This window comes from Xenopus laevis, chromosome 3L, assembly GCF_017654675.1.
Source record: "Xenopus laevis strain J_2021 chromosome 3L, Xenopus_laevis_v10.1, whole genome shotgun sequence".
In the NCBI taxonomy this organism is placed as follows: Eukaryota; Metazoa; Chordata; class Amphibia; order Anura; family Pipidae; genus Xenopus; species Xenopus laevis.
Window position 1 is genome coordinate 115052699 of NC_054375.1, and position 15131 is coordinate 115067829.

Genomic DNA, 15131 nt, shown 5'->3' on the forward strand with positions numbered 1-15131 from the left:
GGTGAAATGCTCCATACTCCATACTTACCCCTCGCCACAGATTATTCTGGCGGAGTTGCACGCATCCATCTTCTGGCTCCTCTATAAGCTGACTGGGAGATCGGTATTTCTGCACATGCGCAGTTGAAGCAGTTTGCCGGTTTTCGACTGCGCATGTGCAGAATTACACGGAAATTGTAGATCTCCCAGTCAGCTTACAGAGGACGTGGAAGATGGATGCGTGGAACTTCGCTGGAAGAATTGGCGAGGGTTAAGTATGGAGTATGGGGCATTTCCCCGGGGGGGGGGTAGTTAGCCTGGGGGGAAGAGGGAAGGGGTCTATGTAGGGTGGGGTATGGGTTTTTTGCCCACAGGTTGAATTCTCCTTTAAGCATGGGTGTCAAAACTTTGCATCTGCCTTCAGGCTAAGGGCCCTTACACTCAAACTAAAGTTGTTCCTATGTTCCCTTGGGACTTTCATGTGTTCCACTACTCAGGAGTAAATGCAGCCTCTACTTTCAGTTATTTTGTACTCACATTGCTGCAAGTTGATGTGTTCCACCTGCGTCTGACACTTCCCTCTAGCACTGTGAGTACAGAGTAAATGAAAAAAAAAAAGGCGGCTGTGTTCTTTTGCATTGGAAAGCATGACAGCTCCACCAAAAGGGAACCCATCAACAACTACTTGTGTATGACCTAATGACACTATGTTCTAATGCATTATACAGGCACATAACATTGTAAGTTGGGTTTTCATGTATTTCATGTTACAGTTTTTTGTTTTCCTGTTTGTCCTCTGTGAATGTTAAAATGCAGAAAAATGGAACATATTTCACAAAGAGTAAGATTTTTATTTTTGCGTTTTATACCAATTCTACATTCAAATCGTTATTTACATTTTCCACATATTACCATTTTTTGTTCCTGGAAGATATAAAATATGGGTTTTGACTGTATATGCTCTTTGTTTAACCGATGTAGATAACACTTAGGGGCCGATTCACTAAGGGTCGAATTTCGAAGTTAAAAATACTTCGAAATTCGACCCTCGGATTGAAATCCTTCGACTTCGAATATCGAAGTCGAAGGATTTAGCGCTAATCCTGCGATCGATCGATCGAAGGATTTTCCGTTCGATCGAACGATTAAATCCTTCGAATCGAACGATTCGAAGGATTTTAATCCAACGATCGAAGGAAAATCCTTCGATCAAAAAATCACAGGCAAGCCTATGGGGACCTTCCCCATAGGCTAACATTGACTTCGGTAGCTTTTAGCTGCCGAAGTAGGGGGTCGAAGTTTTTTTAAAGGGGAAGTACTTCGACTATCGAATGGTCGAATAGTCGAACGATTTTTCGTTCGATTTCGTTCGAATTCGAACGAATTTAACCAATTCGATGGTCGAAGTACCCAAAAAATACTTCGAAATTCGAAGTATTTTTCATTCGAATCCTTCACTCGAGCTTAGTGAATCAGCCCCTAAGCGTGTGCATTTACCATGACTAGTTTGCATGTTACTGGGCTATAATGATTACATTTAGTGTAACTAGCATTTATAGGCAGTGGCTTTAGAACAGTTTACATGTACAGATTTAATTGTTACTGTGTACATTACTTTTTTTTTTACTAAATGTACTGCAGTTTTCTATATTATTTTTATGGAATAAAGATATTTTATTATAGTCTTTAATATGTTTTGGGGTTTACATGTTTTATTACAATCAACACAGCATTGCGTAATCTATGAAATTTAAATAACAGTGACTGAAATGGAAGACGAGGTGGTATAAAATACAGTTTGTCTGAATGTAGTTAAGTGCCAGTGTACTCGATGTTTCCCTGAAGTCTTTTTCTGTTGCACATGCATTTAAAGGAGAACTAAACTTTGACTAAATAAGTAGCTAGAAATGTTGTTCATTATGTTTTGAGATTCTGTACCAGCCCAAGGAAACAACAGTCATTTAGCAGGGAAGATCTGTGCCTTTAAAGATGCCCCAGTAGCTCCCCATCTTCTTTTCTGCTGATTCACTGCACATGCTCTGTGCTGCTGTCACTTACTGAGCTGAGGGACCCACTCACAATATACAGTACACATAGAATATAAATGTCACAATATAAGGCTGATTAGTAATTAATACAGTTAATTATCACATGGCAGCGCAGAAACCAGTGCAATTAGCATCAGAATTTAATAATCAGCCCTGTAGCATCAGCTTATATTACAGACAAACCTCATTTTCTGCTTGATAATTTGCAACGACCCCTAAGCTTAGCTTCTCAACAGCTGCTCAGAGCCCACTGAGTATGTGAGTGTCACAGACATTTTCCAAGATGGTCACCCCCTGTGACAAGTTTGAAGTCCTGGATCATTGCTGTTATTGAGAAGCTGAAACTTTAGGCTGGTATATTTAGTTCACTATATAAAATATGGCATTTTTATCCATATTTATTTTTAGGGTTTCATTCTCCTTTAACCCATAGAAGCAGTAAGCTTTTGCTCAAGAGTATTAGGTTTGTTATGGTTAGAGTCTTAACAATGCAGACTATGAAGGCCCACAAAACCTTGATACCAATTGAAAACAAAAACGTATATCAAGAGGCCTAGGTCGCTCATCTATTGTTTCTTCCAGCCAGATTGCTCCAAGAAATAAAAACAAGCTTATATTGTTGCAGTTATTACAAGAAGGCCCAGCTAGTGACTAGCCCGTAAAATATATAATAATTAAAGGAAAGCTTATATCATTGGCGTGTGCCTAATATTTAGATAAAAAGAAGATGATGGCTGCAATGTGCTCGCTCAGAAGTATCCCAGACCGGGACAGTTTTCTGCTCTCTCTAGCACCTGCCCGCAGTATAATGTAAAAATACAATGGGGGGTGGCATTCCCCAGTGATTTAACCTTTCCTTCTCCTTTAAAGGGGTGGTCATTTTAAGCAACTTTTCAATTGGTTTTCATTTTTTTTAATCATTTTTGAATGATTTGGCTTCTCTTTCTGAGAAGGGGTCATTGACCCCATCTAAAAAAACAAATGCCCTGTAAAGCTACAAATGTATTGTTACTGCTACTTTTTATTACTCCTCTTTTGTTCAGGTCATCTCCTATTAATACTCCAGGCTCTTACTTAAATCAATGCAAGGTTGCTAGGGTAATTTGGACCCTAGTAACCCTATTGCTGAAATTGTAAACTGGAGAGATGCTGAATAAAAAGCTGAACAATTCAAAAACCACTAAAAATGACATGAAAACCACTAAAAATAACATGAAAACCAATTGCAAAATGTTTTGGAATATCTTTCTCTATATCATATGCAAAACTTAAAGGAACAGTAACACTATAAAATTAAAGTGTTTTAAAGTAATGAAAATATAATACGGTTGTGCTGCACTGGTATGACTTCAAAAACTCTACAATAGTTTATATAAACAAGCTGCTGTGTAGCCACAGGGGCAGCTATTCAGTCACAGGTACACAGTAGATAGATACATTCTGAAGAATCCCATTCTATACTATAGAGCTTATCTGTTATCTGTGGTGTATCCTTTGCCTTTTTCTTGTTAAAGGAAAACTATACCCCCCAAACAATGTAGGTCTCTATTCAAAAATACTGAGTAAAACAGCTCATGTGTAAAACCCTGCTTCATGTAAATGAACCATTATCATAATAATATACTTTTTAGTAGTATGTGCCATTGGGCAATCATAATTAGAAAATTGCCATTTTAAAAAATAAGGGCTGCCCCCTGAGATCGTAAGATTCACTGTGCACACATACAAACCACATGTAAGGTCACATGAGCCAATTAACAGACAGAGTTCTGCCTTTTGCTTCCTCACTTCTTCCTGTTACAGTTAGTGTTGTAGTATTTCTGGTCAGGTGATCTCTGAGGCAGCACAGATACAGTCACGAAATGGTGGTTCAAGGCAAGAGATGTAAAAGGGCAATATTCATGTAAATATATATTCCAGTTTGGTAAGATTCTTTAATATGTCATTCAATTTGATATAAACTATCTGTTGCTTAAGTATTCATTTTGGGGGTATAGTTTTCCTTTAAGCTTTGAATGGCTGCCCCCATGGCTACAGAACAGCTTATGTATATAAACTATAGTAGTATTTCTGAAGCAAACACACCAGTTTTACCAGTGTAGTGCAACTGTACATTATATTTTGATTACTTTTAATCACTTATTTTAGGTGTTACTGTTCCTTTAAAGGTGATCAGCCCCTTTAAGACTCCAATGCCCAGGTACTGGGGGTAACCTTCTCAGTATATTGTCCTGCATATTCACCACTCCCAGCATGAAGAGAACTGAAATATCCTAAAGATAAACCTAACCCCACATCATTATTAAAATCATCTCCCTCGTAAAGGACCAGGTATATATGACACTTCTATAGAAGGTAAGCTGTTCTTCCTTCTTCCTCTACTACCTCTGAGTTGCTGTTAAGATGCACTGCCCAACTGAGACCTGATATACCAGTGTAAATATCTTAACTCTGTTCCTTTGTTTCTTCAATTAGGGTTTCCTGACATAGATCATGACTAATGTCACTGGTGGTAGGGTAACTTTATATGGGGTGGTTCACCTTTTAGATGACTTTAAGCATGTTTTAGAATGGCCAATTCTAAGCAACTTTTCAATTGGTCTTCATTATTTTTTATATAATATAGTTTTTTTTCTAGGGATGCAACCAAGCCACTACTTTGGATTTGGCCGAGCCCACAAATCCTTCGTGAAAAATTTGGCTGAATACCGAACCAAATGCAAATCCTAATTTGCATATGCAAACTAGGGATGGGAAGGGGAAAACATTTTTTACTTCCTTGTTTTGTGAGAAAAAGTCACGGGATTTTCTTCCCTGCCCCTAATTTGCATATGCAAGTTAGGAGTCGGCTTTGGTTCGGCCAGGCAGAAATAGGCTGAATCCTCTCCAAATCCTGAACCGAATCCTGGATTCGGAGCATCCCTAGTTTTTTCATTATTTGCCTTTTTCTTCTGACTCTTTCCAGCTTACAAATGGGGGGTCACTGACCCTATCTAAAACGCAAATGCCTCGTAAGGCTACAAATGTATTGTTGTTGCTAGTTTTTATTGTTCATCTTTCTATTCAGGCCTCTACCATTGATATTGCAATCTCTTATTTAAATCAGTGCATGGTTGCTAGGGTGAGAGCTGCTGAATAAAAAGCTAAATAATTCAAAAACCACAAACCTACATCATACGTAAATTGAATTTATAGGTGGACAACCCCTTTATATTGGACTTCACGTCACGTGATGCGTTCAGCTCCGTAACCATATTTCCTATGGAAATCCGTGGTGGAAAGTGGGGAGAGTTAAAAAAAAAAAAAAAACTGAAAAAATAGGCCGCCCCAAAAACCGTGCCCCTCGGGGCCTATATATATAAATGCTGCCCTGCATCAATGGACAGATGCGGCTGTAATCCGACGGGATTTTTTACCCTGCCCGATCGACATCTGCCCGTCTTTCAGACAGATATCGATCAGGGAAGCTTGTGTGAGGGCCCCACACACGGGCCAATAAGCTGCCGACTCAGTCTGTCTGACTGTCTGCAGCGTTTATCGGCCTGTGTATGGGGCCCTTAAGTGGTGACAGGCCCCATGGAAGATTATTCTGCAGGGGCCCCGTGCAGTCTAGGTACACTGCTGCCTCTGGCAGTGAAGGCAAAATCATCTACTGACCACTTGAATATTTGTTATGGACTAAAGTTACATCTCCCTGTTGATCTGATGGGCCAGAACACCAATGACACAGACTGGGCACAAATATAAAACCACTCCTCAGTTGTGTGTGTATAGATATAGTTAAGAGACCAGCACAAAGAGTAAAGTTTGAAGAAAAACATGTTCAGAAAATTATTTTAAAATTTTAAAGAATATAAGTGAAAAAAAAATACATTCGAGCCAGCCAGGAGTCGAACCTAGAATCTTCTGATCCGTAGTCAGACGCGTTATCCATTGCGCCACTGGCCCGTATAGGAATTCAGTGGGGAAGTGAATCATACAAATAACAGTGTGTTACGTACAGTGTGACTGGTTGCGAGGCTTGCGTATGTGTAGAGACACAGATACATAATGTAACAGTGCTTTGACTGTACTGAGAGGGAAGGCCAGCGTTACAGGGATGAGCGACGTGTTATTGGATAACTGGGCTGCGGTGCAACATTGACTGTATCATTAGTCACAGTTACTAGGCGCAACTGCTCTGCACTGGCGTATCTGGAATATTGCTCAATGTACATAATCAGACGGCCCTGGCCCGAGAGAGGTGATGGGATTTCAATCTACGCGTATTCTTGCGCAAACACCACGCAGTACCGTGCCCTACTTGCCCTCGCTTTTTGCTGCCAGGGAAAGTGATGTTGACTCGAAATTCCGGAAGTGACGCGCGGAGCGGGAGATTCAGAAGGCGCGCTAAGAAAGTCGGGAGACTGAAGAGCTGCAGAGGAGTTGGCGCAACTTGGTCTGGGTATTCGTCTGGGCACGCAGCTGTCACAAGTGTGTGAGTGACACGTGTTGGGTTGTGGACCCCTAGGGAAATGACAGGTTGATGTGCCAGTCATGTGGGCGTCACGGGTCCAGTGCTAACTAATAATAATAATGGGAAGCTGGTGCAAGTCAGTAGCAAATTCATTGGAAATCGCTTGTGCCAGATTGTTATAAACATAAAGGGTCGTTTTTTATAGAGTGTTTTTATTTAATGTCCATCACAACCATAACGTTTCTCTTGCACAGTGATACAGTCAAAGGGTGCGTTTTTGGTGCCTGTAAGTTCTTGGGAATCAGTTTGTTGTGCCTGTATTTGCCTGATCATGGGGTGAGTTTGTGGTGCCAAGTAACAGAGTCAGGAAAAAGTCAGTGTTATTCTTTATATTGTTATAAGACAGCGGTCCCCAACCTTTCTTACCTGTGAGCCACATTCAAATGTAAAAAGTGTAGGGGAGCAACACAAACATGACAAAGTCCCTTGTGGTGCCAAATAAGGGCTGCGATTGGCCTTTTGTTTGCCCCTATGTGAACTGGCAGCCTACAGGAGACTCTACTTGGCACTATACTTAGTTTTTATGCAATTAAAACTTTCTTACAAGCTCGGAATTCAAAAAGAAGCAACTGCTTTGAGACCACTGGGAGCAACATCCAAGGGGTTGGAGAACAACATGTTGCTCATGAGCTACTGGTTGGGGATCACTGCTTTAAGGCAATCAGAGTAGCTACATAGTGGCAGGTTGTGTGCAAGGCTCAGTTCATGCACTGAGTTCTATGCTAGGGATCAGCATTTTGGTTCTGTCTAACACTGGATCTCTGTCTTTTAATGCAGCTACGTATATGCTTGTCACCCTACTACCTGCAATGCACTCTTGCTCTGCAAGCTGCATTAACCTCAGAACTGAATTTTCGAGATTGCCCGGTTTGTTTACTGTATTATAATGCCCAGTTTGCAGATTTAATGTGGTGCTTTACAGCTGGGACATTGCCTTTTGTGTTTTGGGAATAACCTGCCAAGAGCAGTTTACATTTATTCCTTGTGCTCAGTGAGACAAGCATATATAGTACATTCAGCCCTTTTTTGTGTCTATCTACTGAAGATAGCCTCTAATATACAATTTCATTGTACGTATGCAGTATTTAAACTGCAAAGTCACTGTAGGGAATTTCTGAGAAATTGCTATGGACCAGTAGCTTGGAAAACTTCCATGGCATAAGTCAACATGCATTATGCCTGGTTGGTTTTTCTTCCACTTGCCACCCACACATCATAAATGGTAAAGGAATTTTGTATGACAGTGCCATGCTTTCATGAATGAATGTAGAATTTTCTAAAGCACAGGCTAAAGCTGGCCATAGAAGAAAAGATTCGATCATTCGAATCCGGGAACGATTGGACTTCCCCATGTCCCGACCTGCCCCTAACCTTCAGTTTAAATAAAGTAGTAAAATTTCTCAGAAATTCCCTACAGTGACTTTGCAGTTTAAATACTGCATACGTACAATGAAATTGTATATTAGAGGCTATCTTCAGTAGATAGACACAAAAAAGGGCTGAATGTACTTTCAAGAGGCATGGTTGGATGCAAACAGGCATGGATGGGGGGGCGGATATAGGAATCCCACTTACCAACCCCAAACCTGTGCATCATTCAGACGTGCCCAAGTGTGACCTGTGCCCTCTGCTCCATGCACCTCATACCAGATTTTTATTATTGGCTCAAGGTGCAAGGGGTACACTCTTGTACTTCTGTCTGGGGAATTCTAAAATGACCCCTAAAATCCTTAATACAATTCTTGGTAAAATACTCCTCTGCCCAATTCTATATTAACCCCAATATAAAAGTGAACATTTCTTACATTTGTGTTTTACATTATTAATTTCTTGAGTTATTGGTTTTTTAAAAGGTAAATACATTTTCTTTAAAAGTAGGCTTTACATTGACTTTATTTTCGAGGTAAAGCAGACTAGTGACACTGGTCCTTCTCCCCAGGGAGCTTGGCTTGAATGTCATGATGCACTGAATCGAAAATATTTGGATTCAGCTGAATATGAATCCTCCATAAAACATTGGTGGAATATCTGTAGAAATAAGTCAAATCAACTGGACTTGCTGTGTTTTTTTTTCCTTGGAAGAGGTTTCACCAGACGACAGGTGAAATGTCTTCAAGGAAAAAACGGCAACACATTGGTGGAATACTGAGCCGAATCCAAACCATCAGTTGCTTACTCAAATTAAAAAGCATTAAAGTTAAGAGCTCAGATCTGGTATGGCCGAGCACTCTGGATTCTGATGGTATTTTGCCAAATCTTACACGGAGTACTGTATTTAGTTTGTCCCTATGTATTTGTATGCTTCTTTTTATTGAATGGAGCTGCCATATGGTTTTCTCATCAGATAAACTAGTTAATACCTCCATTAAAGGGGTTATTCACCTCCCAAAAACGTTTTTCAATTCAGTTGTTTTTGAATCATTCCCCAGAAATAAAGAAGTTTTTCAATTACTTTCCATTATCTATTATTTACTGTTTTTCCAAAATCTAAGTTTAAACTTGAATGTACCTGTCTCTGGTGTTTGGTAGCTCAATAATTCAGGTGCGGATTCTGAACTGTTACAATTTTGCAACTTGTAGTTGAAACATTTCTCAGCAGCATCTCTGGAGTATTAGCAACTATTATATCAATTCTAACAGCTGCCAGTAATGAAACCCAGGAATTCTGCTCAGCAGGGAAAAAGATAAGAAATGTATCCACTAAATGTATCGATTTAGAACAGTTTAAAGGGTCGTCGGCCCCCCTCCCAGAGCTGCTTTAGAATGTGAAAAATGACACTTTACACATCAATATTAAAAAAACGGTCAAACATAGAAGATAGAAAGTAACTGGAAAAGTTGTTTTTTCTGGTGATCTATCTGAAAACAACTAGTTGTTTGAAGGTGAACAACCCCTTTTAAAGCAATTGTCTCTAGTGGTCCAATTATCATGGAAAATGGTGGAACCTTGTGTACTCATTAGAACTTCTCTCATGCAGGAGCATAATTATACTCTTGCAAAAAAAAAAAAATGCTGTATATCGTTACTGTTTTCATAATGAATAATCACGTACAATGTCGTTTGAAAACATGTTGTTTGGCAGGTCTCATGCATATGGTAATATTTTGTTGTCCATCAGTAGGTCACTATGGACCAAAAAATTCTGTCTTTGGCTGCTGAAGAACAAAATGATGGACTTCAGAGTTGTCTTCAAAACCTGAAAGAAACCGAGGCGAGTTTATTACATCTGTAATGCAGAAATTCTTGTGTGGGGTTTTCATTTAGTTTGTCAGAAGATTATAAATGTGCTATCAAAAGATCTAGCATTAAGTATTGTTTTGTGTTTATCTTTCCTCAGCTTTCAGAAATCATAACAAAGCATGCAGTTAAGGGAAAAGACTGTGGAGCGCTATTGCGAGGCGTCTTTAAAGGTAAATGATATATATAATTTTGCTAATGAAATATCACTTTCTTGGTGCATAACTTGGAGCATTTACTAGCGTGCCACTAGCCCTTTGTTATATCTTGGGCTAGACTCTCGCCAAAGTAGTAGAATTGATGAAAATTGCCAATATTAGCACATACCACTATAAATTAATGTCCAATAGCAGAGGTAGTGGGGAAAAAAAGGGAGAAAAAAAAATATACTCACAGTTTACCCTAGTCCACGGGTGCATATACATATAGCAGTTTAAAGAGTTTATAGAGTTTTTCTCCAAAAAAGTGATAACAAAATAATTAAAAGTTCAAACCATTTATTAGGACATACGGATGAAGGCCTGACGCGTTTCATGCTTGTTGGGGCACTTACTCATAGGCTAGACTCTGGCCTTCTAGCAGGCTCAGTTTGCAGTATGCGTTTATATGGCCCACAGACTGGTTGGTCAAGTACTTTATGTGGATGGCCTTCTTTATGTTAGAGTACTGATTTTAACAGTAATTTAAACCTTACAGTGAAAAAGGCCGAATCCAGAACCAAATCCTGGATTCGGTGCTTCCCTACTTGTTAATTTCTAGATTTCAACATTTTTATTTTTCGCGTAAAATTGTAAATAATCTATGGTTAGTGCTGTCATTCACACCTGCAACCACAAAGCAGATTAATCCTGTGACTAGATTTTAATTGTCATCAATATACACAGAACCAACGCTTCCTCAGGCACATCTCATGTTTTGTTACTTGTTGTTTCTTACAGGGTCTCCGTGCTCTCATGATGTAGCCGTACGCCGAAGGCTCGCGGTTTATAGACACTGCATACAGCTTGTTGAGTCCGGGGACTTGCAACGAGAGGTTGCATCTGAGATTATGGGTTTATTAATGCTGGAGGTAGGTATTAAAAATAAAAATCTAAAAAAACTGACTTCTGGAAATGTGCGTTGATTTCAAATCTCTTTCCTTTGATAGGTCCATCATTTTCCGGGTGCTTCGCTCATTGAACTGGCTAACTTATTTGCGGATGCTGTTAAAGCTGGTACTCTGTCCAATGGAAAATCTTTAGATTTGTTTCCCACAGTACTTACTGCGCTTTCTTCAAAAGAAAGCTTAGCATATGGTAAAGGTAAGTATAAGAAATGTAAAACATAGATTTTTATCCTTTTTAATAATGAACTAATTGATTCAAAGGTTATACATATATCTCCTATTTCTTTCTTAGTTTCTCTAATATTTACCTGTAGAGTATGCTTCTTGTAACTCTCTTCAGCACAAGGATTATATCTGAACAGTTTTGTATACAAGCATAAACTGTTCCTCAATTAAAATAGCAGAGACCCATTAGTTGAGATAAAATAAACAAGCAGGGAATGATCGTGTCCTCTGGAATCCTGTAGAGCATTTGGCATTTGCATTAGGCATTGGCCCAAAAACAGCTTTGTCACCGGTGGTAACAGAAGGTTTCTATATTTATTACAACAGTAGATGGACACCTGAATTTTGCAGACATAGAAATGCTACATGTACCTTTGGCTAAATTTTATAAAATGTCAAATCGTGTGTAAATAGAATTTGCTTTACTAGCTCATGTATTTATAAACATCTATTTATTTTGTATTATTTATTTTGCAGGTGAACTTACTGGAGAGGAATTTAAGAAACAACTTATAAATAGCCTTTGTTCTAGCAGGTCTGTTTTTAAAAATTACATTATAAACTGAATACGTTTTTTTTTTTTTCTGGGGAAAAACATTTTTGTAACTTACAGATGTAATAATAAAAGTTTGATCTCTATATTTCTACCCCCCTCTATTACAGGCAACACTTTACGCCACTTTACACCTCCATTTTTAACACTGCTCATAATTTCCTGCATAAGTTAAAACGATATTTTTTGCCTGGTACTTTGTAGGCTTTTGCACACGTGTACTTTGCACACGTGTAAAAAGTCGCTGGATTAGTTTGCTGTTCTTGGTGTTTCTGGATGCAATTCTTTAGATATAATATATACATATAATATATGTATTTGGTTTCACGCTTACCTGCTGTTAAAGGGAAAGTTAAACTATTGTAACGTTTAATCTTGTTGATTGATTTCTTCAAAGCAGGTTTTAATTTGGTCTTCATTTTGTATTATTTGGTTTTCTGAATTTTTGCTTTCTATTCTGCCTTTCTCCAGCTTGCAGTTTTTTATTTCAGGGGTGACTAACCCTGGCATGCACAGAACTGGTTTTGACTTATTTGTTACTTGACTTTCTGTTGATGCACGCTCCTATGTAATTTAAGTTTTTATTTTTCATTTTAATTTAACAACAGAAAAAATAAGAAGGGGAGTAGTCCCCTTAAGAAATAGAAGGAGAGAAAGAGGAAAAGGAAGAGGAGTCGAGCTAGGGGGAGATTACCAGTCTAAGAACATTATACATAAATTCTTACAGCATTAGTCATGTTTGCTTTACTAATTCCTGGGGCTTTGTTGGGGTGACACATTCACCTCCAGCCATGGTCCCCAAATGTCCTTAAATTTAGCAGGACATCCACGGGCCTGGTATACAAGTTTCTGTTTAGATAAAGACATTAATACGTTTTTTCCAAAAGTTCAATGCAGGCAGCCCCATGGACTTCCAGTGTAACAATATTGCTTTTTTAGCGTAATAGAGCAGTTGCAAAAACACAGTTTTGCTGGAGGTCTCCATGGTAATGCTTCCGCGATACCCAGAATGCAGAGGCTAGGTATATTAGGGAGCGCTAGGGCAGTGTTAGCGTAGGTAAGTACCTCTCTCCAAAATGGAAGAAGGAACCAACTTTGTTGCAGAATTTGGGACACTGGTCTGAGGCCCCTGGATAAATCCTAGCTAACCTTTGTGGGGTAAGGTAGACTCTATTGAGGGATTTTATCTGAATGTATAAGGTCCCTAGTAGATATAGTAAACTGGGGCACTAAAGCTTAGGGCATCTTTCCACATCTCTTCCTCCAGATCTGGGATACCGTCACACCACTGTTGTTTGACTCTGTTTAGTTGGGTTGTATTTGACTGTATCAGTATGATGTATATGTAGGTTTTTACCTTGGCAAAATCTGGTTGTTGGAGATATCGTTCCAGGGTGGTGTCAGTGACCACCAGCGGTCTATGAGCGAATTGAAACTGAAAGGCATGTTTTAGATGCAGGTACCTGGACACCATGTTTGCAGGGAGTTGAAATTCAGTTTGGAGCACATGCAATTGTTCATGTAATTTTAACTTTCAAAACACACGATACAAGACGAGCTCAGACCATGCCGGCGCTCAGCCGGAAAATAATAGGGAACGGTGAATCTTCATCAAATGTGGCTTTTATTATTGCAAACAATGTGACAAACAGTGGCAATCGTGGTGCAGTTAAGCCTACGCGTTTTGTGCCCAAAACAGTAGCACTTCTTCTGAGCTCTGAAGAAGTGCCACTGTTTTGGGCACGAAACGCGTAGGCTTAACTGCACCACGATTGCCACTGTTTGTCACATTGTTTGCAATAATAAAAGCCACATTTGATGAAGATTCACCGTTCCCTATTATTTTCCGGCTGAGCGCCGGCATGGTCTGAGCTCGTCTTGTATCGTAAGAGTTTGGATTGTTTGCACCTGTGGAGCTCTCGCGGGATGCCGCTGGAGGGGGAACGTGTATCTTGGATGCCGAGTTGGTGAGCTCCGCTTATTTTTTCCCTACAACTAACTTTCAAAACACAGCTTGGTTTCTATGGAAAGTAAGCAAAATAGCAAACACTTCTTAATTTGCAGAACTGTACTGCATGCTCTTTGGACACCACTAAGATCTCTATAATGCACTGACTGGCACCCACTTATGGATAGATCACACCAGTGGTGGCCCAGTACACACACCACAGTATGTATAGGTTTGCTGACACCAGAAAAAAAAAATACGAGAACCATGATGACAAAAGGTTTTGCCTGCTGTCTTTTAACACTCTTTTTTTTGTGAAATCTCATGTGTGCTGTTCCCTTTTTATACATTCATTCATGCATTTATTGTCTTACATTGCACCAGAAATGTTTGAGGCATTTGAATATTAAAAAAAAAAAGCCCAGGTGCATTTTGCCATGCAGAAAGATTTATGCTAGCAGAGTTTACCATCAAGTATAAAGTATTGTTTTATATTAGGAAAAAGCAAAACATCTTTGTTAAAATAGGACAGTATGGTAAAAAAACATTGCTGTATTTAATGGTTTCTGGGTAATAGCTCTGCCTGTCTATAAGATTTGAAAGTTTATTCCTCTCGAGGTATGTGATAAAGGTATAATTCCAACCTTTTTACTGCAATTACATACATAGAATAGACACACCTAGGGGCACATTTACTAAGCTCGAGTGAAGGATTTGAAGTAAAAAAACTTTGAATTTTGAAGGTTTTTTTTTGGGTACTTCGACCTTCTACTACGACTTTGGATCGAACGGTTCGAACTAAAAATCGTTCGACTATTCGACCATTCGATAGTCGAAGTACTGTCTCTTTAAAAAAAAAAAAAACTTTGACTACCTACTTTGGCACTTTAAACCTACCGAGCATCAATGTTACCCTATGACGACCGTCCCCATAAGCTTTCTATGCTTTTTTTGATCTAAGGAAAATCCTTCGATCGATGGATTAAAATCCTTTGAATCGTTCGATTTGAAGGATTTGCGCTAAATCCTTCAACTTCGATATTTGAAGTCAAAGCATTTTACTTCGATGGTCAAATATCGAGGGTTAATTCACTTTCTATATTCGACCCTTAGTAAATGTGCCCCCTAGAGTTTTTAAGGGACTGCCAGCTTTACCGGTATATGCAAATATTTAGTAGGTTACATTGCAGTCTGGGCAGTTTACAAGTGCTTTTTGTTTTGGACTGACCTCTCCAGTGGAGTTTCTCCACTAAAATAACAGTTGTTAAGAATTTGCATTTACACTTTGTAAGCTATACTGCATTATATTTAAATATTGTTTATTGTGTTACATTTTTTAATTCTATGTTATCACCATTAAATGTATTTGAAGTAATTTGGCGGCTGTGTAAATGTTTGAGATTAAATCCCTGCACATATCTTTATAGATGGGATCCACAGAGTGTGATTTTTCTTACTTCAATGTTTAGGTAAGATTTCACATGTTCATTACCTCTTATGATTTTGACGTTTAGGGTAT

At 39.0% G+C, this 15131-nt stretch overlaps 1 protein-coding gene and 1 non-coding gene across 8 annotated transcripts in view; one reads left to right on the forward strand and one right to left on the reverse strand.

Annotated features, from left to right (window-relative positions):
* Positions 1-5902: 5902 nt before the first annotated feature.
* Positions 5903-5975, reverse strand: trnar-acg. The gene has a single exon. It is a non-coding gene; the product is annotated as a tRNA-Arg (tRNA).
* A 113-nt stretch (positions 5976-6088) lies between these two features.
* fanci.L (FA complementation group I L homeolog) overlaps positions 6089-15131 on the forward strand; it is a 51542-nt gene continuing 42499 nt past the window's right edge. Inside the window, exons 1-7 of one of the 7 annotated variants that reach the window (XM_018250568.2) lie at positions 6089-6504; positions 9663-9755; positions 9882-9954; positions 10720-10850; positions 10929-11082; positions 11589-11646; positions 15040-15081. In XM_018250568.2, coding sequence (XP_018106057.1) covers positions 9672-9755; positions 9882-9954; positions 10720-10850; positions 10929-11082; positions 11589-11646; positions 15040-15081 — 542 coding nt within the window. In that variant the 5' untranslated portion in view covers positions 6089-6504; positions 9663-9671. 7 annotated transcript variants of the gene reach the window in all.